At 41.1% G+C, this 27,343-nt stretch overlaps 1 protein-coding gene across 1 annotated transcript; it reads right to left on the bottom strand.

Annotated features, from left to right (window-relative positions):
- On the bottom strand, positions 1-24,476 carry BNIP3L (BCL2 interacting protein 3 like). Its single transcript, XM_061163857.1, has 6 exons — positions 24,272-24,476; positions 16,463-16,646; positions 11,602-11,674; positions 5,703-5,806; positions 5,455-5,604; positions 1-2,757 (listed from the first exon to the last, which is right to left on the bottom strand). The coding sequence occupies exons 1-6, from the start codon at positions 24,369-24,371 to the stop codon at positions 2,709-2,711; spliced, it is 660 nt and encodes a 219-aa protein (XP_061019840.1). The 5' UTR covers positions 24,372-24,476; the 3' UTR covers positions 1-2,708.
- Positions 24,477-27,343: the final 2,867 nt, after the last annotated feature.

The raw sequence follows: 27,343 nt of genomic DNA on the forward strand, positions 1-27,343 counted from the left end.
GAGTTTTGTGATAGCTTTAATAGCACAAAATGTTTGTTGCTACAAGTTATACATGGATTGTAAACTGTATATAATGATACAAAGTGCTAACTAAATAGATGAGGAATGCATAATCACTTTGGCTCAGTTAAGTCCAATAATTTCAACAACTGGTTCACTTGAAGATTCATCTGACTGGCTAAATCTTCAGTTTTCATTGTTTAGAAGAGTCAATGTTTTTACTGCAATCAGAATAACTTGCTGCACTCGTCAATGTGCAAGTTTGTGCAGTTTTGCTCTTGATTATATTTACAAATATCTCACGCCAGTTTTCATCAAACATAGGAAAAGGAAGCCTGCCTTTTTGTCCCCAAATTGTGAACAGGCATAAAGCTTTTTAAACGATCTTAAAACATGTCAACTGTTCATTGTCCAATTCTCCTTTCCAATCACACAATCTGGCTCCAATCAAAACAAATCTGGGGAGGAGCATAAACATTTATCCCAAACGTTAAGATTATTGATAAATACTGCATGATTTCATCTTATGATTAAGTTCTACTGTGATCGCGTATTCATGTTCTAAGTAATAGTCCAAAATTTCACAGCTATTTGAAGAAAAGGGGCAGAACTACATTTATTTTCAGTGTTGGAAAACAAACAAAACAAAAAAACCCCACAAATGTACTCAATCACACTCCTGATAGGATTACTATTGAATTTCAAAAGAGAGTCCTGCGTTGTCTGTATAAACTTGCTTTCCTCTAATTTTACTTTTCCCTCCCATGATACTCCATGTAATACAAACTGTGTATCAGAACAGTTTAGCTCTTTAGTTCACTTAAGTTTACCGGCCTTTCCAATTTTATTCAAGGCTTTTCAAAGTCCAACAAGCCAGCAGATGTACTTTCTTCCCAAAGAAAAATGAAGACTTGAAATAAATAGGTTATAGAAGGCAAATCAGGTGTTATCAGATTTGTGAATAAGACACGGAAACAAGGCCTAATAAACAGACGGCCAAGACTGCTCAGACAACAAAAACTAGAAAGAAAACGCCAAAGAGTTCAGAAGACTACCTGGATACACCGTCTTCCTTAAAGATATCCAGATGTATTCTTGAATAAAGAGATCAGAAACTAATTTTTTTTTTTTGTTTAAGCTACACATTATTTTCCACTATAACACATCAACTTTACAAAACTTGATGTGAGAGAGAAGACAGTTTCTGCAAACTAGCAAACCTGATGGTTCAGAGTGCTTTTGTTCAAGTCAACCTGGTTTCCCTGTGGTTCTCTAAATATTCAACGTCTATACTACAAACAGTAATTATTTATATATGACACACATAACAGCATCCCTTCAGAGTCATGCTGTGTGTTCAGAGAGCCAATAAACCTCCTTGAAATAAATGGTAACTGATGCTTTCTAACAATTTGGTCCTAAAGCTTCACATCTGAGAAACGAACACAGAAGTGTATCATGAGAGGAAGCTGTTGAGTGTTCTGGGACTTGTGGAGCTCAAACGGAGCTGGAAAGGTGGCTGCGGGAGGAGGAAGTGGCCGGCGCCTGTGGACTCACAGGCATCGGTCAGGCAGGCTGTGTGGTACACACGAGAAAGGGAGTGAGCAGGAGAACACCAATGGCTTCTCTTCAGAGCTCTGTCCACTGTTCCCACAACCCAGGTCTGGTTTTCCAAGTTTCCCAAGAGCTTGAAATAACTCTGAGACAACTGTCTTCAGAGCTGAAAGGCTTCAGAGTGTAAGTGATGCTTCCTAAAACAAGAAGCCTGTATTTATACCACAAATTGGAACTCATTCCCAAGCCTCTGAGGAAAAAATTAAAAAGGAAAGAAAATTCCAAGTCGTGAAAAATTCACATGCAGCTAATAGACATAAAAATACCACATACACACACACACACACACACACGCACAAACCCCCAAAGCAATTTCATAGATTTCTAGGCCTGAGACATTCCTTACCAGAAATAAAGATTCTACACTATAGAAAAGACAGCATTAGAACCTACCAGTATTAAAATCTGCTAATGTATTCTAGTTCTTGTACTTTATACCTATCATTTACGTAGCCTGCCTCCAACAAATTAAAAAGGCGCCATTAAGAGGCTTAGACAAAGAGTGGCTCCAGAGCTGGTTTAAAATAACTTTTTATTGCCCAGGATATTTTTTTCCCTTGTGTTGTATTTTGTCTGTTTCATTTGTTTTTGTTTTCTTTTTTCATAACTATAAATTCAAGCTTAGGGAAGCTTGCCTCTGTCTTGAAAAACAAAACAACAAAGCTTTCATATCATTTGCAACCTGGTCTCATTTGAAGAGACAGGTGGGGTTATCTTGCAAGAGGAAGATTTATACCATGAATGGTGCAGGCCTAGATCTGGTGGTACTGAGAGAAGACAATGGCATTCTTGACAAAATTACAATCTGCTGGTGGCGTTTGCGGAAAAGAAGCCCTTGCAAATTTCTAAACGACAGTAAACTCTTATTAGGAAATTCTAAAGTGTTTTACAGGCCAAAAAGGGAATGAGGTTATTAGTAAAATGCCTCAACAGAGTTGGAATAAAATACTGGATTTGAGAGTTACTGGAACTTGGATATGTAAAAAGAGGGTGGAGGTTGGGTCATGCTTACAATGGTCTCAAGTTCAAATAAACTACTGTGACAAGACACCACTTCACAAGTCACACGCTGGCCCGGGGACTCTTCTCTTTCCTTAGTAGGTGCTGGCAGAAGGCGTGCTCAGTCGTTTTCCAATGTAGATGCTGAAAGGGAAACAGAGTGTGCGTGTTTCATCTGTTTCAACAGCTCTGTACCGACCTGGCCACAGCCTGAACTGTTCAAAGGAACGTCTTCAGCCGTTTGCAAAAAAGGGCTCTCTAGAGGTCTACGTGCACGGTTCCCTGACACCCTGAAATCATTACTGACTTACCTGAAGCCAGTCACCAGCCAGCTAAACTGGTTTTATGTGGTTGTGTTTACTCGTGGGGCAGGACTGGACAGCACAGGGCAGTGATTAGATACAGTCAAGCCAGGGAGAACAGATGCTTCTGAAGAGACAAGCAGAGCCAGCCTCCTCTGAGGTGGTCTGCTGTGGTGCACAAAAAATTCTACTGATATTTAAGCTAAAAAATACAGGAATATACCTAATTACAAAGCTGCCTGTGCTTTAAAATGTTCTAACAGTTTAATTCTTTTTTAAAAATATTGTTTCATGATTTCTCGTCTCTTTAAATTTATTTACTTCTAATTGCAGGTTAATTACTTTACAATAAATATTGTGGTGGTTTCTGTCATACATCAACATGAATCAGCCACTGGTAACGCATGCTCCCTGCTTCTTGAAGCGCCCCCTCCCACTCCCACCCCATCTAGGCCGTCACAGAGCTCCCTGCATCACACAGCAAATTCCCATTGGCTACTGGTTTTACATATGGTAATGTCTGTTTCCCTGCTACTCTCTCCATTCAGCTCAGCCCTCCCTTCCCCCGCAGTATACCAGCTTAACTCTTAAGGGCCTTGTATCACTTTCCCACACCAAACAGGGGTTTTACCCTGATAGAACTGAAGCAGAAGGGAAGGGAAGGAAAAATAGAACCAGCCCACACCCCAGTGTAATGAAAGCGTCATTTTTTCTACATTTAACTGTGCTGGGTCTCAGTTGCAGCTCGTGGGATCTTCCTTGCAGCATGCTGACTTTTTAGCGCTGGCATGCATGTGGGCTATCTAGTTTCCCAACTGGGGACCAAACCCAGGTCCCTGCATTGCAAGCTTAGAGTTCTACACACTGGACCCCCAGGGGTGTCCCCCAATAATACTTTTTAAAATCCTTTTTTTCTCCATCTGATTATATCAATAGTTACACCAGCAAAAGAAACAGTCCAAAGATTCATAAAAGCAAGATAATTCAAGGTACAAAAGCCAGCCAACCTCCTGAGGGCAAATGAACTGCTGTGCCATCAACCCTGGGGTTGGGGGGTGGGGAGCCTGAGCTCCGAGCCTGCCCCCACACCAACCACACACAACTTTCACACACTCCCTGTCCTGCTGCGTGCTAAGGCTGTCCTCACCCTCATGGAAGCAGGCAGCCAGAAGGACAGAAGAGGTGTGTGAGACAGTCAGGTGTGTTTCCAAGTTCACGACTCTGAACATCTCTCCCACAGGCTGAGCTCCTTTTAGGGAAGTTAAAAGATGTGTATCTTCTGTGCATTCTACACAGAAAATGACCCACTAGGCATGCTCAAAGAGAAGGCCGGATACATCCTGAATAGAAGTAAAACCAAGTACCTAACTCCTAAAATACAGGGTTGGCCAGAAAGTTTGTTTGGGTTTTGTTCACAAGATGTTATGTTAAGAACAAACTTTCTGGCCAACCCAGTATTTAAAAAAATATGTTTCCTCAATTGTTCAAATTAAAAACAAAGACAAAAAGAACAAAGAATTTAAAAGACATGCCAGAAAAATGAACAAGTTATGGTAAATGCTCAGTTTTAGAAAAATTGAAAAAAAAAAAAAAAAAAAAAGACTGTAAGAAGAAAAGAATTGTACTAAGAGTATCAACCAATTTTCCAGTTTCACGCAAGGACTATTCAAGAAAAGTGTGCTTTCCCACCTAGGAAAAAGAAATATTCACACCAATCCCAGCTTTACACACTCAAGGTTCATCTACTTTCAAACTCAGCTGATCCTGAGTAATTTATAGACAACAGCAACAAAACCCAAAAAGAAAAATCAAATACAGAAGAGTTCACTTAAAAAAATGATCATTTAGGGGATTAAATCACAGAAACAACTTGCTTTCAAATGAGGGGAAAAAACTCTACTATTACAAACCCCTGTTGGGACAGGTGTATCCCGCTTTTCTAAAGTTTGGTTTCCGCCACTTCACTACGTAAGTTAGACCTACATTAGTACCTGTTTTTGTTCACTGAAAGAAATCTGAAGAGGAGTTTCACTTATATTAAAAAAAAAATGCAAAAAGTGAAAATACCAAAAAAAAAAAAAAAGTGAAAATACCACTCAGGACTGGTTTTGAAGAGAGCTGTGAGGGAGACAGGGCACCCCACGCAGTGAGAATTGCCCTGTCAAGCTCCTTCCTAGGGACCACACTCGGCATCTCAGCACCCAGCCTCCAGAGATTTGAACCGAGCATCTGTGCTTTATCTCAAGGCATCTTGCACCTGCTAGCAAGACGTGTCCTCAGGTGACCGCTGCTTCACCTTATACCATTTCAGCTTACGGAAGGTTTCCTAGAAACGCTCTACTTTCAGAGAGTGGGGAAGGGTGGGGGGAACGTGTGTATCAATAGTGTATCAACTCATTCTTTTAAGTTCACTCCACTTGTGCTAACATATGAAAAGGAAAACACCACACACTGCTTTCACATGTATTCCTTACATCCTGAAAACAAAATCTGTGCAGAAAATGAATGGAAAAAACTTCAGCCATTGACCAGTACTTACCCTAGCCCCAAAGCCAAAACATGGGAGAGGAAGAGAGATGGAATGAACACCTTAAGAAACTCTGCGGAAAAGATGCCCCCTTTCTTCATGGCTCCACTTTTCCTCATGCTTAAGGAGACGGAACGTTTAGGGTGCCTGAAGTGGAACTCCCTGGGGGAAGAAACGTAGAGGGGATAAATGTATCTCAGGTGCTAGCGGGCCCACATCACTGCACTGCGTCCACTGAAAAGGGACATGGACCGACTTACTTGGGTGGAATGTTTTCAGGTCTACTGGACCAGTCGGACACCCAGTCTACGCTTTTCTTCAGAGCATCCACTTCTTTTTCTCCTTCTGCAACTTCTTCTTCTGACTGTAGAGGAGAATGCACACTTTAAAAAAGGAGAAAAGGAAGATAGAGCCTTCCTACTACAGAAGACAAATATGGACAGAAAATATATAAGAATCATAAACTTGGGCATCAGTAATTTTTATGTAAGCAACATGCCATGTTTCTAAAAAGGCTGATAAAATAATCTAAGATCAGAGTATTTAATATCTTAAAAAAAAAATCAAAAAACCTTGAGTTTCACTGTGGTTATATAAACATAAAATGAACCTGAAACTTGAATTATATCTCAATTTAAGAAAAAGAATATGAATCTGAAAAAAGTGTACATTAGGACATAATGTTAACTGAAGTGTGGAAAGCATTGATAATTGTTGAATGTGAGTGATACGTGTATGGATGGCCAACATAATAGGCTCTATTTACTTTTGTATGAATTCAAAAATGTTCATAACTAAAAGGAACATATCAAAAAGTATATGCTAACAAATAGTAAAGAAAAAAACTGGGAGAGGTGCTGCAGAAACAAAACAAATAATTTAAAATAAATAGTATTTATTAAGCACTTACCAAGAGATAAGTATTGATCTAAGCACTTTCCATGTACTAACCTCTACTTAAAACAACCGTATTAAAAAAAAGGAACTTTCACTATTCCATTTTCCATATGAGGAAACTGAGACATAAATAACCACCTAAGACTATATGAGTAGTAAGTAGCAGGGCCATATCCAAACCCAGGCAAACTGTCTCTAGAGCCCCCACTCTTAGGGATTAGGTTTTGTTTTAGTCCCTGGAAGGAGATTATAGTTTTTAGAGAAACTGCTATCCAAATATTTCCCAAAGTTTATTCAAAACTGGTGGCACTACTGGTAAAGAATCTGCCTGCCAATGAGGTGGCACAGGAGACGTTGGTTCAATCCCTGGGTCGGGAAGATCCCCTGGAGAAGGAAACGAAAACCTACTCCAGCATCCTGGCCTGGAAAACTCCATGGACAGAGGAGTCTGGCAGGCTACAGTCCATGGGGTCGCAAAGAGTCGGACATGACTGAACAACTGAACAACAAACTACATAAGCCAAAAGTTTTAAAAAGTAATTTATTTAATACTGAGTAAGAATTTGACAGCTTTCATATCAAATCTTTTTCTTGCTAATGAGAACCTAAACTTTCGGCCTAAGAACAATCAAAATTTCCAATAGCTTCTCTTTCAACAGAACCCGCAGGGATGAACAATTTCTGAAAAATGACACAGATTTATTTATTCAGTTTCCAGGAATATGAAGCTATGACCCGAAACCAAAGGGTCTCAAATGACCTGAAACCAAAGGATCTCAAAGCTAAGAATCATTTTGATGTTCTTTTGTTTGGGCAGAGTTAACTTTTTCACCCAAACTTTCATTCTTTTCAGTAGGTAGTTATGAAAATTCTCTATGAAACAGCTGCCCCAGGAAGGTAACTTCAGAGAATCTCTAGGTATAGATGGCTCCGTTTGCTGTCAAACTGAAATTAAATCCCTGTGGATTTTTGCTACTCTGGTACTATCATTCTTAGTTCCGCTGGGCTTGACAAATTCCACAGAATGACACGATGTAGCCTTTGGATTAAGCTTGTTCCCACTGGGTTTTGAGATGACTGGGAACCAGGAGTTGGCTCTCTGGAGTAAATCTGAAAACACTAAATCAAAAGTGATCAACCGCTACAATTTACTTAGAGATCAGCCTGTCACACAGTATCTCATTCAACACACTGTGGGTCACTTCAGTTTCTAACCTTGGTCTCAATCAACTCTTCTAAAACCACTCAAAGATTTAGATTTAAATTTGTGAATAAGGTAATTATTTCATACTTTCCAAAAGAATGAAAATATAATAAGATTTTATGGTGATTTTTAGAGATGATGATCTTCAGACTATGATTTAGGGAAAAAACAAACAAACAAACAAAACCCTGATTAGTTTAGAATGCTGACCTTAAGAATAAGGGCTGTAACCTTTCCTCACTCACTACCCTTTGCTTACTTTTATAAACCTTAAATTTACCAGTTTTAGGCTTTAAATTGCCTTCTGATTCTTATAATTTTAGAATACTGTAAAAATGTGCTTCATCTAATGAAGTGAGAGTTGAGAGTCATGCCTTTATCCAAATCAATACCCCTCGCCCCACATCTACATCTATCATGAAAGAAGACTCTGATCATTTCAGTGCGTCATCATGTCAAAGTCCCTTACTTTCTAAATGCTTACATTTTCCTTCTCTGGCCCACCCCAAGCTCTCTGAGGCCTCTAAACACGGATATTAAATTCCATACCACGTACAGATAAACCACAGTTTTACAGGAGAGAAAAGGCAGGCATTTTCAGCGTGTATTATCTTCCAACCCATGCTGGCCTCTTTGGTCCCAGAAACACATTGAGAATTGCCTCTGAGAGACAATCTGTGGTCTATTTTCTGCTACAAACGTTGAGATTCATGAGGACCATCATCCTAAAAGTCCAGTTTGAACAATCTTTCTCCTAAACACGTTACACCCTAGGCTTCCCTGTACCGGGACTGACTTGCCTGACACATCTCGGTTCCTTCTCACAACCTTGTGAGCACTCCTGAAATCAATCCCATTCATCAGCTTACTTGAGTACAACAGGGGCCACAGGCCCAGACAGCCGGGGTTTCAGCCCTGGCCTATCACTTACTTCCTTGGGGATCTTAGGTAAGTAACTTAATTAAGACAAAGCTTCGTTTTTCCAGTTTATTCATGGGGATACTGTCACCTCTTTCACTGAACTGAAAATAATGTGGGAAAAACTCTAAAAAATATTCTAATAAATGAGTGTGGAGATTCCTTTAAAAACTGGAAATAGAACTGCCATATGACCCAGCAATCCCACTCCTGGGCATACACACTGAGGAACCAGAATTGAAAGAGACACATGTACCCCAATGTTCATCGCAGCACTGTTTACAATAGCCAGGACATGGAAGCAACCTAGATGTCTATCAGCTGACGAATGGATAAGAAAGCTGTGGTACATATATACAATAGAATATTACTCAGCCATTAAAAAGAATGCATTTGAATCAGTTCTAATGAGGTGGATGAAACTGGAGCCTATTATACAGAGTGAAGTAGGTCAGAAAGAAAAACACCAATACAGTATATTAATGCATATATATGGAATTTAGAAAGATGGTAATGAAGACCCTATATGCAAGACAGCGAAAGAGACACAGATATAAAGAACAGACTTTTGGACTCTGTGGGAGAAGGCAAGGGTGGGATGATTTGAGAGAATAGCATTGACACATGTATATTATCATATGTGAAACAGATCGCCAGTCCAGGTTCGATGCATGAGGCAGGGTGTTCAGGGCTGGTGCACTGGGATGACCCTGAGGGATGGGATGGGGAGGGAGGTGGGAGGCATGGTCAGGATGGGGAACACATGTATACCCATGGCTGATTCATGTGAATGTATGGCAAAAACCACCACAATATTGTAAAGTAATTAGCCTCCAATTAAAATTTTAAAAAAATTCTAGTAAATGAGCACCTTTCCTTTGTCTTCCTAAAAAGGCTAAAAATGTCATATATTCTTCATGTGGACAATATAAAAATATTCAATAAGAGCAAGTAACAGGCCTTTGTTAACTGTTTTTAACTGTTTCCTAACCCTAAGCTTCCTTCCCATTTATGAAAAAAATTCATCCTTCTAAACACTAAATGATCTCTTCTTCAATTAAAAACAAGCAATATAAAAAGCTTTTTGAAAGTGTAAGTAAATTACACCTATTGATTTCTCCCTTACTAAGAGTCCTACTCTGAAGGATATAATGTTTTTCTACAGGAGTTAGACTGCTTTTCGAAAAACATAACCTGGCTTAAATAGACTGATCTGATTGTTAGCATCATTTACGCAGTGCTTGATGATAACCAGTGTTCTTTTAGGTACTTGTTTCTGAATAGGAATCACACTAGCGATCCTATCACAATCTGACAAGAGACCAAACTCTTTTCTCTCCTGAATTTCACAAATTCCTTTCGAATTCTAGGATGGATGCAGTCAGCTCTAGAATTCCACTTAAAATACAATTCTCAGGTGAGCCTAATTGTACACCTGCCACCCCATGAGCCAGGACTGTTCTTATCTGTGGTTGTTAGTTACCAGGTAGATTATTAGGGGGAAAAGGTATGTGTGGAGGGGGAGGGAGGTCTAAGGTCAGGTAAGTTTGGGAAGCAGTCAGCTCTCAGTATGGGTTGGTCGCACATCCTCGACTATGGAAGCTGACTGCACTGCCAGTTTACATGAGGGACTTGATCATCCGTGGACTGGGGTGTCGGGGGTAGTGGGGGTGGTCCTGGGACCAGTCCCCTGAGAATACCGAGGAACGCCTGCACTTGGTGGAAATCAACAGACTTCTTTATTGCAGGAATTTCCAGAGCCTTTAATGTGTTTCTCATGCCCTGGTACCACTGGAGAGGGAAGGGGAGTGAACCTGGGAACTGCAGTGTATTTCCCAGATATCTGACTTCAGAACTACCTTATGGAGCCTCCCATCAAGCAAATGTTCCTCAAAATGTTTTTAGGGAACCAATAACTCTGGACTTTCGACTTGTCTGTATAAAAGGCTATATGGATGGAGACAGTTAACTCAGGGAAAGACTGAAGCAAACAGTTAATTTCACTTCTCCATCCTGGGATTCCTTAGTACACTTTTTCACTCCCCCATCCCCCATGGAAGCTTCATAGAGTCTTCTCCTTGTTAGCTACAGCTAACTGCACACAACAAAACTGATGGACAGAGGCGAGCAATTCCACAATCACAGGCAGCCAGCTCCCTGCATGAATGCCTTGGGGCTACGAGCTTCTCTGCAACATAAAGCTCATTGTAAAATCGTTAGTAGTCAGTCCCCTAGATTTTCGAGGTTTAGAAAACAGCACAAATGAAGCACAGTCAACATAGGGAGAAAGTGTACAGCTTCTCAAACAGAAACAACACTGGGTGGATCCCAGGTAACATGCAAAATATTTCCAGTGCAAAGGGAGCCAGGACACTGCAGAGAGAACCCCACAAAACGGCTTTTGTTAGCATTCACTGAAACACTCACTCAACACACATTCTTCAGGTACCTGAGCATGGGAGGAAAAAAACAATGCTTCCTGTTCTCAGGAATTTGCACTCTGACACTGGGAGGTGATCTGACATGTCAATAAAGTCAAGGGCTGGTTATGAACATTCTACATCATTAACATCCATTACTTATTTATCAAAGGTTTATAATAAAAACCTTTGTAAGCTTTCAATACTACATTCATCTATAGTTACAACAGTGCCAACTCCTAGTGAAACAATATTTAACTTCTTTACCTTAAGGAACTTGCTGTGTTTAATTCAGGAGAGTTTTACCTCTCGCTGCTGAAAATCATTGCAAAAGTCACTGACTTGATTCTAGGTGCAAAAAAAGCTTCACACCTGGTTCTACAACAAATTTCATTTATTCTGTGACCTTAAATATGTCGTCAGTCTCAGTTTTCAAATATTTATAAACCTGAGACACTAGCCTGGAATACTGGAATGATACAGACAAAAGAATTTCCCAGTTCTTTTAGGTGACAGGATCCCAAATTCTGGGTTGTAAGGGAGCACATTCATGACCATAGGCATTAAGTAAATTTCAACATGAGAGCCTCAGTAAGTTAAAACGGCTTCAAACTATTTTTTAAAGTCTTCATATTCTTTATTTTAGCAAACCAGACTTATTTATGGATTTGCATATTCCTAATTACTGTAAACCACAAAATTAAACACACACATACACACCTGAGAGCTATGGTCCTTGCTTGTGTGCATTTCCACATCAAACATGATCTGCCCATCTTCTTGTGGGGAAGGGCTGGAGGAAAAAGACATTGAGCTGTTAGTTTTCTTTCAATCTGTCAAATAAATCAGCCTCTATTGGATATTAGAAAATTAAAGGTTACAGTCGTATGGCTTTGAAAAAGCAGAAAATCAGAAAGTATACCATAATGCTGTGTAATAAAAATTAAAACTGAGCACTCTTACTGTCCAAATGATCTAGAATTTTTCAGTGGTGTTAAATTCCTTCGCAATGATAAACATGCGATGGAAATATCACCCAAAGACAGAAGCCTGTCACATTTTCTTATTTTTACTTTTTTTCCCAATAACGGTAAAAGGATCTTCAAATTCAGAAACTCCAGTTTGGGCTTCTTTTTCTCAACGCTCTCTCATCATTAAATAACTCACCAGTAGTTCTCAAAGTGTGAAAGCAGCTCTTAAAGACTCTTTCAGAAGGTCTGTAAGGTTAAAACTGTTTTTACATCACCATTAGGATTTACGTGCCTCTTTCATGCTCATTTGCTCATGAGAGGCCAGTGCAATTTTCCAAAGGCTGCATTATATATAATATCATGACAGAGAGAATGCAACAGCACGTGAGAATCCAGCTGTTTTCTATTAAGTCAGATATTAAAGAGATGTGCATAAATATAAAACAATGCCACTATTCTTACAAATTTCTTGGTTATGGAAAACAGTTACTTTCTGTTTAAAAAAGTTACTTACGGTAATGTTTGTTGTTTGGTATGGTAGGTTTGTTATCATTGACTGAATGAACACATACTTTTTTAATGCTCTCAGTTTTACTTTCTACTACAGTAAATATCAAAACATACAACCCACATAAATAAAAGCCCTTTGGGGTCCCTCATAGTTTCACAGATGTAAATGAGTACTGAGACCAAGAAGTCTGAGAACCACTACTTTACTGATTTTTAGAAATATTAACTCTGAGATATTGCAGAGTGAATTATGAAAGCTTATAAGTGATAACCTTTAGTAACTACAAGACGTATTCCAAGAATGACAAACTTTTAGACAAAGATACATGACCATGAGTTGTACTGGACACAACAGATGAACACAACATGGTACGTGCTATTCTGAGTGGCATCGATGACTCCTTGTGTAACCACAGCGAGTCACTGCATCTTACACTCACAACCCACCTCCCCCGATTTAAACTCAAGTGGGCGTGAAGAATGCTCCAGGCTTAACTTGCTCAAAGGAATTGATAATGACTATCAGAGCTGCCAAGAGCATGTGTATGATGGTAATATACAGAGATGCTGGTGAGACTGACTAGAAAGTGAGATCCCCAGAAATGTGTCTGATATTAGGTCTAGGAGTCTTTGACTATTATAACTGACATAAGTGAAGTGAAAAGTATTAGTTGCTCAGTTGTGTCCAACTGTTTGACCCTGAGGACTCTAGCCCACCAGGCTCCTCTGTCCGTGGCATTCTCCATACAAGAATACTAGAGTAGAGTGGGGAGCCATTCCCTTCTTCAGAGGATCTTCCCAACCCAAGGATCAAACCCAGGTCTCTCGAATTGCGGGCAGATTCTTTACCATCTAAGCCACCAGGAAAGTCCCACAACTGACATTAAGAGATTCTACAATGAGGGTAGGAAAAGGGAAAAGCTGGTTCTGTATCAAACCACCATATTAACATATTTAGAAAATGTCTGTCTTGAACTGGAGTAGAAATCTCAGGCTATAGCACAGGAACCCAGCAGAACGAGGGCCTCTTATCCTCAGTGTACTGTCATTAGGCTGCTGACTTCACAGCCATAGACTGGCGAGGGGCCAGCCTCACAGAGCCATGATGATGAGGACAAGGCAGCCAAATGATCAGTCAAGAACCCCAGAGAAGCACTGCTCTTCTCTACACTCCTCTTACCATGGCAAGCCCAAAGGAAGCTTGCTTAGATTAACACTCAGCGTTTCACTGACTGGCTGAGCCCAACAGCACTATTCTGTTTGGAATAATCTGGTGTGCATTTTTATCCTGGCTCATATTAGGATCAGCTAGGAAACTTTTAAAATTCTCTCCTGCCTGACAACAGGATGAGAATCTCTAGGGACAGGGTCTCTGCGCTAGTATTTTTAAAAGCTCCCGGGGTGAATCTAGTGTATAGGTTGGAAACTCCGACAAGAGGCTGGAACAGAAAGCAAAACACACGGGGGTTATTTTCTAACAATCGCAGTGACAATCATGCTTGCTTGTTTTAGTCTCTAAGTCATGTCTGACCCAGTGTGACCCTATGGACTATAGGATTTCCCAGGCAAGAATACTGGAGTGGGCTGCCATTTCCTTCCCCAAGTGGCAATCATATAGCTACGGGATAATTTTTAAATTAACAATATACATAGGGACTTCCCTGGTGGTCAAGTGGTTAAGACTTCAACTTGCAAAGCAGGGGACGTGGGTTTGATCCCTGGTCCGGGAACTAAGATCCCCCAAGCTGCAGGGCAACTAAACCTGAGCGCCACAACTACTGAGCCTGTGTGCTCTGGAGTGACCTGATGTAGCCAAATAAATAAAGAAATATTTAAAACTAAATATATAAATATTTTAAAATAAATTAAAAAAAAAATACACATAAGGCTGACTCATTGGAAAAGACCCTGATGCTGGGAAAGACTGAGGGCAGGAGGAGAAGGGGACAACAGAGAATCAGATGGTTGGATGGCATCATTGACTCGATGGACATGGCTTTGGGTGGACTGCGGGAGTGGGTGATGGACAGGGAGGCCTGGCGTGCTGCAGTTCATGGGGTCACAAAGAGTCAGACACGACTGAGTGACTGGACTGAACACATAAGTTAACTCTGGAACTAATAGCCAACACTCCTAAAACACTTCTGCCTACAAGAAACAGTTTGTAGCAATTTCAAGTACAGACACATTGGCAATTTTGATGACATGAGCTGTAAAGACGTTTTTAAATGTTCACGTGTTAGATATCCCCAGAAAGCATCACTGAGCTAGCATCTGAGGCCTCCTCTGAGGGGTGACTGGTAACCTAGAGCCTGAAGATGAGTCAGTGAGAACACAAAAGTGTCCAAGAGCACCTACCACACATCAATTAACATGTTTAGAAACCCAACTGGAACATGTTCACAGGAAGATGAATTTGTATCAGATCACAAATATAACTGCAACCCCTGGTGGTCAGAGGTAAAGAACCCACCTGCCAATGCAGGAGACATGTGTCCCATCCCTGGGTCAGAAACATCCCCTGGGGGAGGAGATGGCAACCGACTCCAGTATTCTTGTCTAGAGAATCCCATGAACAGAGGAGCCTGGTGGGCTACAGTCCACAGGGTCACACAAGATCAGACATGACTTCTTGACTAAACACACACATAAATGACACGAGATGACGAGAAGGGCGGGCAGGGGATCTTTTCTCTGCTCAATGACAGCACCAAGGGAACGGCAGGCTAAAGGACTCGCCAGTTCCCATGATCCAGGGTTGCATATTTGAACGTATAAGAAAAGCCTTATCAGTAGGCCCATAACCAGCAGAAAACTTCAGAAGCTCATCAGTGAGTCCCACAACATAAATGCACCATAATATAAAAGTGATTCACAGAAACAGACTTCTGCTGGAACTCCTATACCTGGCGGCAAGCTGCTCTGAGGCACGCCATCTGCTCGTGACAAGAGCCATCCTTGCTCCTCAGAAGCCCAGGGACATGTGAGCGATGTGACGAGGTGCTGGGGGTGAGGGGCGTGCCACAAGGCCGTCAGACCAGTCCTTTGTGGCCTCAGTAAAGGCAGTGGGTCACCGTCATGCAGGAACTTTGAATATGAGTTAACTCTTAATTCTCCTTTTCTACTTTTTCTGGTAAGAAACATGTACTATGCACAATTTTTACAAAGTATAAACTCTGAAGAAGGCCGATGGCCAGCATTGCATCCCCTACAGGTAATCACTGTTTACATTTCGAGATGGCTCCTTAATCTATTTCCTGCGTATCTGCATTTTCTCTATGGCCAGTGTCAGTGAACTCTCATCAGCCAGATCATCCAATACCCGAAAGTGCTAATACCAGAGCTGTCAGCAGTCTAAGAACTGTTTGATATACTGCTAATGTCATTTAATTCCTAGTCCCTCTGGAAAAAAGAGAAGGCTGTACTGAGAAGTAAACTAACAACTCCGTTCCAGTCTCCTCATATATATCTGTATTCTGAACTCCCTCAAAACAAGCAGTCCTTCATCAGAAGAACTACTCTTCCCAAGCCAAATATAGGAAAACGAGAAAACTTTTGAGCTTTAAGGTAATTCAATAGCCTTCAAAATTAACTATCTTTACAGACCCTGGTTGGTGCTTCCATCAGACAAATACTGGTATAGCTTGAATCAGCTTGTAGTTCCTGCAACTCAGACATTTACTGAGTGGCTACTATATGCCAGCCCATGACTGTCAAGAGTGAAGCTGGACCCCTGCCTCTTAAAGCCTCAAACACTATATAAGGGAGGACAGATACGTACAAAGGTTAACTGTATTCAAGGCAGAAAGAGATCTATGAAAGGACAAAGGAAAATGGGAGAAAGATTAATTCTCTAAGTAAACCTTTGTATCACTGCCTGATAAATATCTGAAAATGATACAGTCTGAAGAAGGAAACTAAGGAAAAAGTGGCAACTCATGTCCTTGTCAGCTGGCTGTCTGATTTATACACATGCTGCCAAGAAATTGGGAGCTGTATTTCTGTCAAATGAGGATAGAAGCAATTTATTTTTCCTAATGGGAATTAACGTGGCAACCCGCCCGTGTCCGGAACTCCACCAGAACACGGATCTCACTCACCTGTCGCAATGAGAACTGCCTCTTGAACTGCTCTGTCCGGATTCATGCTGTGCGTCCAGAAGAATCTTCTCCATGTCCCCATTGTGGATGGAGGATGAGGAGGGCACGTGCTCTAGCCCCCCATTCTTCCCATTGCCATTATCATTGCCATTGCTGCTGTTCATGGGGAGCTCCACCCAGGAACCTGTTGGACAAGTCAGATAACTGCCGTCAACCAGAGCAAACGGCAGGCTCGAGTGTGCATGTACCATGCGGCCATGGTGAATTCAGATAAGAATTCTGGCTCGCCTGGAACCAGAGGTCCAAGTATTCTCAAGAAAATAAACAAGGAGCAATAAAAGTCGGAAGACCTACACCGCTCTGTTCCTGAAGGTTCTGGCTTAATCCACCGATGTAGAAGCAGTTGGAACTCTAAAATGAGGAACTTAAGAAACGTGTCTTTCAGCCAGTTTTCTTTTGGTTAAAACTTATCTACAATAAACACGGCAGGAGAACTTTTAGGGTGCTTTTCAGAAAATAAATAGCTATTACCAGATAGGCTACTTACCTTTAATATTTTAGTTACATATGTATGTATTTTCCATAGTCTGCCTTTATCTAGTTAGTTGTCTAGTCTCCATCTGGCTTAGAAATTTCATAAAGTTTATCTTAGTAGTTAGCAACTGTGCCCTAATTGGTACAAACTACTGAGAAGCTCCTGGGGAGGCAACTGTAGCCAATCGTAAACATGTCAATTCCTGTGTGAGTCTGGAGCATAAAAACCAACGCAGCGGGCTCTTTGCTACATCAGGTGAGAATGCGAAAACGTCTAAAAAAGCCCTCCTGTCCCACACATCAGCTTCTTCCCTTCTTTTACACCTTGTTCTTTCCACTCCTTCTCTTTCCTCTATGCACTCAACATACCTTGCAAACGGCTTTTCTCTCTTCGCTCCCCCAAGTTCCACCGCCTAGGGTTTTCATGAAGCCAGCCAGTGCGGGGTCAGGGGCGGACTGCGCATGGGCAACACTGAGGCCTCAGATGGAAAGAGGGCGGGGCCACGGGAAAGGGGCGGGGCCCTGGGCGTTTGGCTCGGTCTTGAAAACAGGGCTCTGTGAGTGCGGACTACAAGGAGGTCCTTTAATTTTAGTAAGAATTGACAACAATAGCCAATAAGGCAACTTCACAACAAAAAGAGAGAGTGGTACATTTCTTCTCATAATTTCCATGCCTTACAACAAATTTTGTTTTAAAAAAGGTAATCATACAAGTTGGTGGAACCGTTCCCGTAAACTCCAAGAAGTGTTGGAGAGAGTTCTGTGGCTGAACAGTCTCCTACCAGTAAGTCAGAATAACAGGCTCAAACCCTAAACTGCACCCTAAATGAGGTGATGGCTAATCCAGACCCAGAAGTGAACTCAATATCACCGGTCTACAAAGGAAAAGCTCAAAAGGTAGCCCTGGCTGGAACTCTGACTTTCCCACTCACTGTGACTTCAGCTGCCTCATCTGTAAAACAGAGATGATAACAAAGTACCTTCCTCCCAGTGTTGCTATGAGGACTAAACAGAGAAATACAGGAAAAGTGTCTCGTAAACAGGAGATGCTCGTCTATGCACTAGTTAAGAGTTGATATTTGTAATGTACAGTGTTTGCTCCATAAAAATGAAGTTCCCTTTTCCTTCCTTTCCCTCCAAGGCAGTCCCAGTGTCAGAATCCCATCATCACCACCACGTCTTTGGCACTGTATTGTCAGACAACACAATTGTGAGAAATCTCCCAGGTCTTCTTCTGTCCACACACAAAAATGGACACAGACTGGACAGTACTCAAAATGGATGAACAAATTCCACTAGCAAAGCTAAGAAAGATCTAACATTGAAGGTCATTTAACTAAATGCTTATGCTTGGAGGGCATCTGGAGTGCGTAAGAAATACACTAAAAGCATCCTTAAGTTTACAGCTCTGTCAAAACATTTTCTTTCCTAAAGGCAATCAACCCAGAATGTTCACTGGAAGGACTGACGCTGAAGCTCCAACACTTTGGCCACCTGATGCAAAGAGCTGACTCACCGGAAAAGACCCTGATGGTGGGAAAGATTGAAGGCAAAAGGAGAAGGGGGCAGCAGACGATGAGATGGTTGGATGGCATCACTGAGTCATGAATTTGACAAACTCAGAGAGATAGTGGAGGACAGATAGAGGAGCTTGGCGTGCTAGAGTCCACGGGTAGCAAAAGTCAAACATGACTTAGCAGCTGAACAACAACAAGCAAGTATTTTAACTGAAAAGAGTGACAGAGAAAGGTATATGATGAACAAACTGTTTTGTTTTCTACTCCCACTCTTTTCTAGGACTGAAAACACCTAATTTACACCAATAGGACCAGTTCTTCTTATTCAGAAGCCCAATGTGACAAACAAAAAGCCAGAGTTGCTCTGGTAGAAGTAGAACTAAGGAACCAGGAGTTCTAGAAGGATCTCTGTGAAAGTCAGTCTTCCCTAAAATATAATTAACATTCACTGGAAGCAGCTGATTGGGAGAAAAAAGGTTGTAACAATACCAGGGTTTGGAGACCTTGCTTTTTTTTGAAGGACTTCCAAACCCATATGTAAATTCCACTTTCTACATTAAATGTATGTAAGTAATCAGAGTGTAGGAACTGGAGGAGACACACCTAGAAAGGCTTGGTGAAAATGCCCTGCAACTGCATTAATGTGTGTGCGCGCTCAGTTACTCAGTCACGGCCCCCAGGTTCCTCTGCCCACCGGATTCTCCAGGCAGGAAGATTGGAGTGGTTCGCCAAGTCCTCCTCCAGGGGATCTTGCATCTCTTCTGTCTCCTGCACTGGCAGACGGGTCATTTACCACTATCGCCACCTGGGAAGCAACCACCTCTACTGCGTGAATATTATCTCAAAGGAAGAAGAAGAAGAAGCCTCTGGCATAAGTCCTGGTACTATCACCATGTGATAAACAGCATGATGACTATAGTTAATAACTGCATTGTGTATCTGAATGAAAAGAAAGTAGTTCTTAAAAGTTTTCACCATAAGAAAAAAAATTTTTTGTAACTGTGATGATGAATGTTAACTAGACTTAACTATAGTGGTCACTTCAGAATAAATAAATAAAATCATTATTTTGTACACATGAAACTCATACAATGTTGTATCTCAGTTACACCTCAATTAAACACACACACACACACACACACACACACACACACACACACACACACACACACACACACACAGAGGCAGCCTGGACGGGAGGGGATGTTTGGAGGAGAATACATACATATATATGTATGGATGAGTCCCTTTGCTGTCCATGTGAACCTATCACCACACTGTTAATCAGCTATGCTCAAACATAAAATAAAAAATTAAAAGAATACAGAAGGGCTGCCTGCACACAGTGAGAAAGCAAAACAAAACAAAACAAAACACATCTACCTCATAGAGTTGTTGGGAGGATGACAGGAATAATGAAAATAAAGTGCTATGTGTTAGTTACTATTATAGTTCTTCTCATTATCTTTTAAAACACACTTATTACAAAATTAATGCATTCCTTGAAAATGTAAACAGTACATGAAGGACAAATTCACCCCTCTTCCCACCCTCCCATTCCTACTCCTAAAGGAAACTACTTTAAATAATTTCATATACAGACTTCCAGAAAACACTTCATTTTTTGTGTTTTGCTTTTATAAAAAAAAAAAAAAAAGGAACTGTATTGCACCTACTTTTCTGTAACTAGTGTTTCTTACCTAACAACTTGATGTTTTTCAATGTCAATATATGTTGCTTTACCTTATTCTTTTGCATTGCATCTCATCATAAACATATACCATGCTTTAACCATTATCCAAACGGCAATAGTCAATCATTACCCAAGGACTGTCTCTTAATATTTTGTTATTACAACCAGGACTTCCGTGAACATTCTGCCAAGTAATCTGCCAAGATCTATTAAAAGCCTTAAAAAAGAAGATTGCCATTAACTCTTAATTCTCTTCCAGTAATATCATCTATGGAAATACTCAGTGCAGAGCAAGTTAGACACACATATCCACTAAATGTTTACATAATAGCTTTATCTTTTGAGTAAAAATGAAAAAAGGCAGACCTGTCTTTCTCAATAGATGAACCACACATGCCTTTTTCTCATCACCTACTTCATTCCTGATTTGCAGCCTCAGAATTTCTGCCTGGTCTAAGGTTACCAAGTCCCTTTTTCCTTGGAAAGGAAACAAGGCAAGATATGAGCATTGTGCTGTCCAAGTATTACAAAGTTGAAAGAAAAACCTCAATGAATTCTCTTCCTAATAAATAAGCTTTAAAATTAAAAACTGGAGGCTCTATTATGTTAAAAGACTACTTATAAACTAACCACGGTTCTGTTGGCGTCAGGTTGCACATATACACACTACAGGAGCTATTTTCTAGCTGAAGTGTGAGAACTGCTAAGAGGATTCAGAGATGCATGCCTCTACATTGTATAACACAGTTCACTGCGAAGGCTGGTCCAGTAATTGTGATTACATTCATGACTGTATGGTGTGTTTACTCTTTAAAATTTTATAATCACCAGTTCAATCCTCTTGCAAGAAGGGAAGTGGGAAAGTGAGAGAATGTGGGGAGAGAAGGAAAAAGAGTTTTTCTCATTCTTTCCCCAATTTTTCAATCCCATGTGCAACTCATTCTAATCCAGGGTAACACATTTCATTATGTCTTATTTTCTTTCCTCAAAACCTTTCTTCTACTTCAAGTACCTAATGCTGGAATACAGCTGAGAACAGTCACTGACATTTTTCTTAAAAAAAAAAAAACAAAAAACGTATTATAAGGCTCTGAAGTGTCACGTATTATAGCCTTAAAGGCCTTCTTGCAGTACTGGGGAACCACGTACACCAGAGCTGAAGATGTTTAAAAGATTAAAAAAACAAACAAAAAAAGCCTGTACTGCCTACATGAAACAACAACAAAAACTGGATTACTACTGTAATTTTCCTCATCTTACCTACTGAATTTTATGACATAAATGTCAAATATCCTTAAGCAACTTGATAGTTTTCTCTAAACTAAAAGTAGCAACTGGAAAATATTCTTTTAACTTTGGAAGTAGTTCAGATATTGCTCCACTGATTTGTAATGAAAGCAAACAGTCCCTCTACATGGATAAACTTTTTTTAAAAAGTCAGAGAAAGGTTTCATTATTCCAAAAATTTCAGTAATTTGCTAGTAAAGCTCCGCTTTGACCCCTGAACTAAAGATAAAATCCCAAGCCACAGATTATCTGTACAATGAGTTCATCTCCTGTTTTTCAGACTTGTGCAACTTTGCCCAACAAAGAACTTCAACTTATCAGCAATTTGGGTAGTATTAGATGCCTGAATAAGTTGTTTTCCAGAGTGTCCAAAAATCACTTGAAGGAATCAATAAGCCTTCTTGTTTTGTTCAGTCCAGATTTGTATATCAGGCTTAAAAAAAAAAAAAAAAAAAAGGAGTGAAAGGCAAGAGAAGCATAATGAAATGTGGCAAGAGAAGCATAATGAAATGTGGCACCATCTAAAAGCTTTTCAATAACATTTCAAAGCAGCTCACCCTAGCTCCAACAAAATACTTCCTATCTAGCAGATTTCCCAAAGCAACATTTTGATACTACACACACAGGCTGAGCATCCTTGCACTTCTGTAACAGCTAATACAAATGTTATCGGCACCTGATTGGTCAAGGACATCGAAGACCTCAGGGGTCTGTCAGGACAGGGAGGAAAATCATCACATGGAGTGCAACCCCATTTTTCTGTTACATGGCCCAAGGTAAAGAAAAATTCCTTTGCTTTCTGTGATGTCAGGGACATATACTAACCAAACAGCTAATGTGTATCACAGAAAAACTGGAGTGCAAACAAGAAACAGTACACTACAAAGAGATCCATAGGCAGCTCACCTCTGTACATCAGGTGGGATAACACAGGGAATAAATAAGAAACACACAAGATCAGGGGATTGTGGGCCACTGAAGGAGTGTCCTGAAAGGAACACTAGATTGGGTGAAAGTAAAACCTCAGCTCTAGGATCTAGCCTGTGGTGAACTTGGACAACACACCTGAGTCTAGACTTGTTTCTCTTTTCAAATGAGAAGCATAGTTTACTTACAATGTGCTAAATTTTGCTGTATAGCAAAGTGGCTCAGTTACACACATAAATATATACTCTTTTTTACATTTATTTCTAATATGGTTTATCCCAGGAGACTGGATAGAGATGCCTGTACTGTATACAGTAGGACTTCGTTGTTTATACATTCTAAACAGACCTGTTTCTTTACCAGTAAAGAACAGTGGACAATTACTGCTAATGTTTCTTTCCATTTTAAAATCACATGCTTCTAAAAGAGTATGCTGAAAAAAAAGTTAATAATTTAAAAATGCATATTAATATGTGAGGAAAATAACATTAAAAGACAAAGAAATTAATCCTAATTTACTGTGGGAAATAATACATAAACCTTATATCCCAGAACATAAGACACTTCAAATTTTTGAGAAGCCAACATGTAAGGAATCACTTAATCAAAAGATGGAGCAAGAACAATAAGCATTGAAAACATTTTTAAAATACTTAAATTCTATCTCAATATTGTGAGGAAAGGAACTCTCTTTAAAATAATTGTTGGGCCATGTTGAACACCTCTCCCTGATCAAAGATCTTGCAGTGCTTTTAAATGTCATTTAAGCATCAAAGTGATTTTTAAATGACTTTATGTGGCCATATGCTAACTGTCCCAACTACCTCTTTCAAAAGGTAAATTACGGGAAGGTTAGGCAAGAACCTTCCCAAGAGTTTCAGCGAGCTTTAAAGGCAACAGGGAAAAACCTCAGAACAAGACGTCTAAGCACCAGAATGTTAGGAAAAGCAACTTTATTTGGTCGTAATTCGATATTGGCATTGATTTTCAATAGCCCACTTTGGCACATTAAAAACGAATGAGTTTTCAGTCCCGTTTGTGAAAATCCATTGCCCCAGACGCCAAGATTTGTGCAATCCTGGACGGTTCAAGAGGCTGTTCAAAATCAGGTTTACAGGACACACAACACGATCGTTTAAAAAAAAAAATTACTCAAGCAACTCTGAAACATCTTTTTTTTTTTTTTTTTAAAGTAGCATAGCCTCCTCACCCCCACCCTCACGTGATACAAGTAACCACTAAATTACCAAATAATGTTCCTGGCCGGCCTGTGCTAACAAAAGAACGCAACAAGAGGGCTCACGTTCCGAGCCCAGGGGAAAGGCCGACCCAAAGAGGTGGGGTCAGCCGGGCCTGGCCCAAGCTCCCAGCACCCTTGACCTCCTGCCCGCCCTCGGCCGCCCCCTCCTCTCGGCCCGCTGCCCGCGTCCATCCCCCGGCGTCCCAGCCGCACGTCCCCATCTCTGCCCACGTCCCCTTTGCTGCCCGCTCCGCCCACCCTCCCTCCCGCGCCGCAAGGCCCACCCCTCCACGCCCCGAATGGCTCCTCTCTGGGGCCCACCACAGGTAAGATCCACTCGACCCCCTCGTCTTCCCACCCAACAATCCTCCCCAACCGCGAACCCAAAGCGTTCCCCATCCAAGACCCCAGGAGGGAGCGGAGCCAGGTTTCGAGGAAGACAGAAGCGACTACTCCTGACCGGTGACGGGAGCTGTCAGTCACCCACACATCCTCGGTCTTGACCAATGGGCTGTCTTCTCCTCCCGCCCCCCGCGCGGAGCTGGCGGCGGCGACCCGAGCAGCTCCTCCTCCCCCATCCCCTTTACCGAGTCCGCCGGCCCAGCACTCACTGTTGAGGCCGGCAGGCGGTGGCAGAGACTGTTCGCCTTCCTCACAGTTATTGTTGTTGTTGTGCAGGGGCGGCGGCTGTTCTACTAAGTGAGACGACATTGTCAGGAGGCTGGAAGAGCTGCGGCCCCGCAGCAAGGACCGTCTCCGGCTCTCCGGCAGCAACACAACAAGCCGAGTCCCCCGCCCCCTTTTCCGCGCCTGCGCAGCCCCTCCCCCGCCCTGACGTCAGGACCCGCCCCGACCACGTGAGGACAACACAACAAGCGACGGGGCGGGGCGGGGGCGTGCCCAGGCGAGCAAGGTACGTGGAGACGCGGGAGTCGCGCTGACGCGCGCGCCGGGAACGAATTCCTGCGTGTCGTTGACTGGCAGGGTGGAGTGAGGTACGCGGCTGTAACTGGGATAGAGGATGAGGAGACGTGTAATGAGGAAGTGCAAGGCCCTCTGGTGCTGACACGCAGGTCTCCCACACCTGCGGGGTCAGCATTGTTTTATCAAACCCGTGAGCATTTCTCTTTGAATTTCCGTAAGGACTCTTCAGATATTTACCTGTTAATAGGTATCGTGGTGACAGAAGGGAAGGGCCTCCCCGTCATAAATCTAAAATCAAGCTAGTGGAACACTGAACACGCCAAACAAGGAACAATATAAGGCAGGCCAGATTTTTTAGTTGTTAAACAATTTAAAAAAAAAAAACAAACCATAATTACAAACAACACGCAATCATTATTTTTAAAAATGGGAAATTTTAAAATGGGAAAACAGAGAAGAATATAGTCACCTAAATCGCATGACTTGGCCCATTCTGAAACAGGACATGTGAAACCTTGTTTCCTATAGGTGGGTTGACCGTAAATCATGTTCCTTGACCCTCCATCTACGTCCGATTTCCGTGTCTTTGTCGTTTCCGTGGTCTCATTTATGTGTGGCATCTGTTTCTCTCGGTCTGTCATTTGTTTTTTTAACCTTGTTTCACTACAGTGGGTTCTCTAGTGTTAGTCGCTCAGTCGTGTCCGACTCTTTGCGACCCCATGGACTGTAGCTCACCAGACTCCTATATCCATGGGATTCTCCAGACAAGAATACTGGAGTTGGTTGACATGCTCTCCTCCAGGGGATCTTTCTGACCCAGGGATCCAACCCGGGTCTTCTTTGCAGGCAGATTCTTTACCAACTGAGCCACCAGGGAAGCCCAGGATTTCACTATGCTGAGGCAATCGAATCTGTTATTTTTATGACTTGGGAATACCCTCACACCTTAAATCTATTCCCTAGAATTTTTTTCTAATAGGTTGGATTTTTATACTTATACCTTAGTCCATCTGAAACTTATTTTTGTATGTTATAAATTGCTTAACTTCAGTTCTTCACAGTTGATCCAACAGTATCTCTTAAGCCATCCTTTTGACACTGACTTGAGCGTACACCTTTATCCCATATTGAGTGAGTGAGTGGAGTCGCTCGGTCATGTCCAACTCTTTGCGACCCCATGGACTGTAGCCTATCAGGCTACTCTGTCCATGCAATCTTCCCTGCAAGGGTACTGGAGTGGCTCGCCATTTCCTTCTCCAGGGGATCTTCCCAACCCAGGGATTGAACCTGGGTCTCCCGCATTGCAGGCAGACGCTGTACCATCTGACCCACCAGGGAAGCCTTATCACATTTTAAATTTCCACAAAAACAGGAGTTCATTTCAGTGTCTCTGCAATATATCTATCAGATAACTGTTAGAGAAAGTCTTTCCTCATTTGTCCTTTAAAATGTTTTTATGACTATTTAATTACTCTTCAGATGAACTCTGGGGGAATTATTGACATATTTACAAAATTGTCTTCTATTCAGATACTGATATCTCTTCATATTCTGTTTTTATTAAAATTTTTCAAAGTCGTTCTTCAAAAAGATCTTAAACATTTCATCTTTTTAAGTTTTGGTATGATCTTATGCTCATTGAAAAAGAAAAAAACACAGAAGGTTTCCTTTTCTGTGGTCTTAAGTAGATAAAATTGAAATTACCTTTCTGTTTCCTCTAAGGAAACATTCAGATCTAGTGTTTTTAGCAGGGAGGGGTAAACTCTGGTTCTGTAGGATGTTACCTTTATTTCTTATGTTATTTGGAATCTGTTTTCTCATGATTATATTACCTAATGGTATATCTATTTTACTGGCTTTTTTAACCCAATTCCTTCTTCCTAACCGTATGATTCTGAAATCCTTTTTTATTAGCTTAGTTGTTATCTGGTCGCTAAGTCCTGTCCAACTCTTATATGACCCCATGGGCTGTAGCCTGACGGGCTCCTCTGTCCATGGCATTCCCCCAGGCAAGAATACTGGAGTGGATTGCCATTCCCTTTTCCAGGGGATCTTCCCAACACAAGGGATGGAACCCCCCATCTCCCGCATTGCATGTGAATTCTTTACCACTGAGCCACCTGGAAAGCCCTTTATCAGCTTACTTGAGATATAACTCACATACTCTACAATTAACCTTAAATGGGTTAATTAAGTTCACAGCTCAGTGTTTTATTTACAGATTTGTGCAGCCATCTCCACAATCTAATCCTCAACTTAGGTCACCTCCAAAAGAAACCCTATGCTCATTAGTTATGTCTGATTTTTCCTATCTTCTTACATTTGATACTTATTCCATTCATTATTTATTTGGGTGTTTAAGAATTTTTCTCTGTTCAGAGTATGTTTTCGTACTACTTCTAGTTTGGCGATTTCTCTTAGGTTTTCTTTGGCGCCTAATTTATGGTTCCATTTGGGAAATGTTCCATGAATATTTGAAAAGAAGGTATGATTTGATTCCTGTGTTGAAGACAGCACATTTGATGTATCTGTTGGAACTACCTTAATAATTATTTAAGTTTTTTTAATTGTTCCCTCTTTCTGTGGATTTCAAGAGGTCAGTATTTCACTCCTGATGTTCCTTTCTTCTATTTTATTGTAATTGAGGCTTCACTATTTGATGCATAGATATTCATAACTGTGTCTTTATCATTATGAATTGGTCCTAGTTTTGTCCTCAGTCCAACCTTGTCTGATACTAAAATCATGATTCTGAGTTT

Source organism: Dama dama, chromosome 16 (assembly GCF_033118175.1).
Source record: "Dama dama isolate Ldn47 chromosome 16, ASM3311817v1, whole genome shotgun sequence".
Classification (NCBI taxonomy): Eukaryota; Metazoa; Chordata; class Mammalia; order Artiodactyla; family Cervidae; genus Dama; species Dama dama.

Excerpts from the sequence above, each read along its gene's own strand:
- BNIP3L (XM_061163857.1), bottom strand. The coding sequence starts at position 24,371 with ATGTCGTCTCACTTAGTAGAACAGCCGCCGCCCCTGCACAACAACAAC. Across the intron at positions 11,675-16,462 it reads GGCAGTTCTCATTGCGACAG|CCCTTCCCCACAAGAAGATG; the intron begins GTGAGTGAGATC and ends TTTTTCCTCCAG. Across the intron at positions 5,807-11,601 it reads GCAAGGACCATAGCTCTCAG|TCAGAAGAAGAAGTTGCAGA; the intron begins GTGTGTATGTGT and ends TCTCCTCTACAG.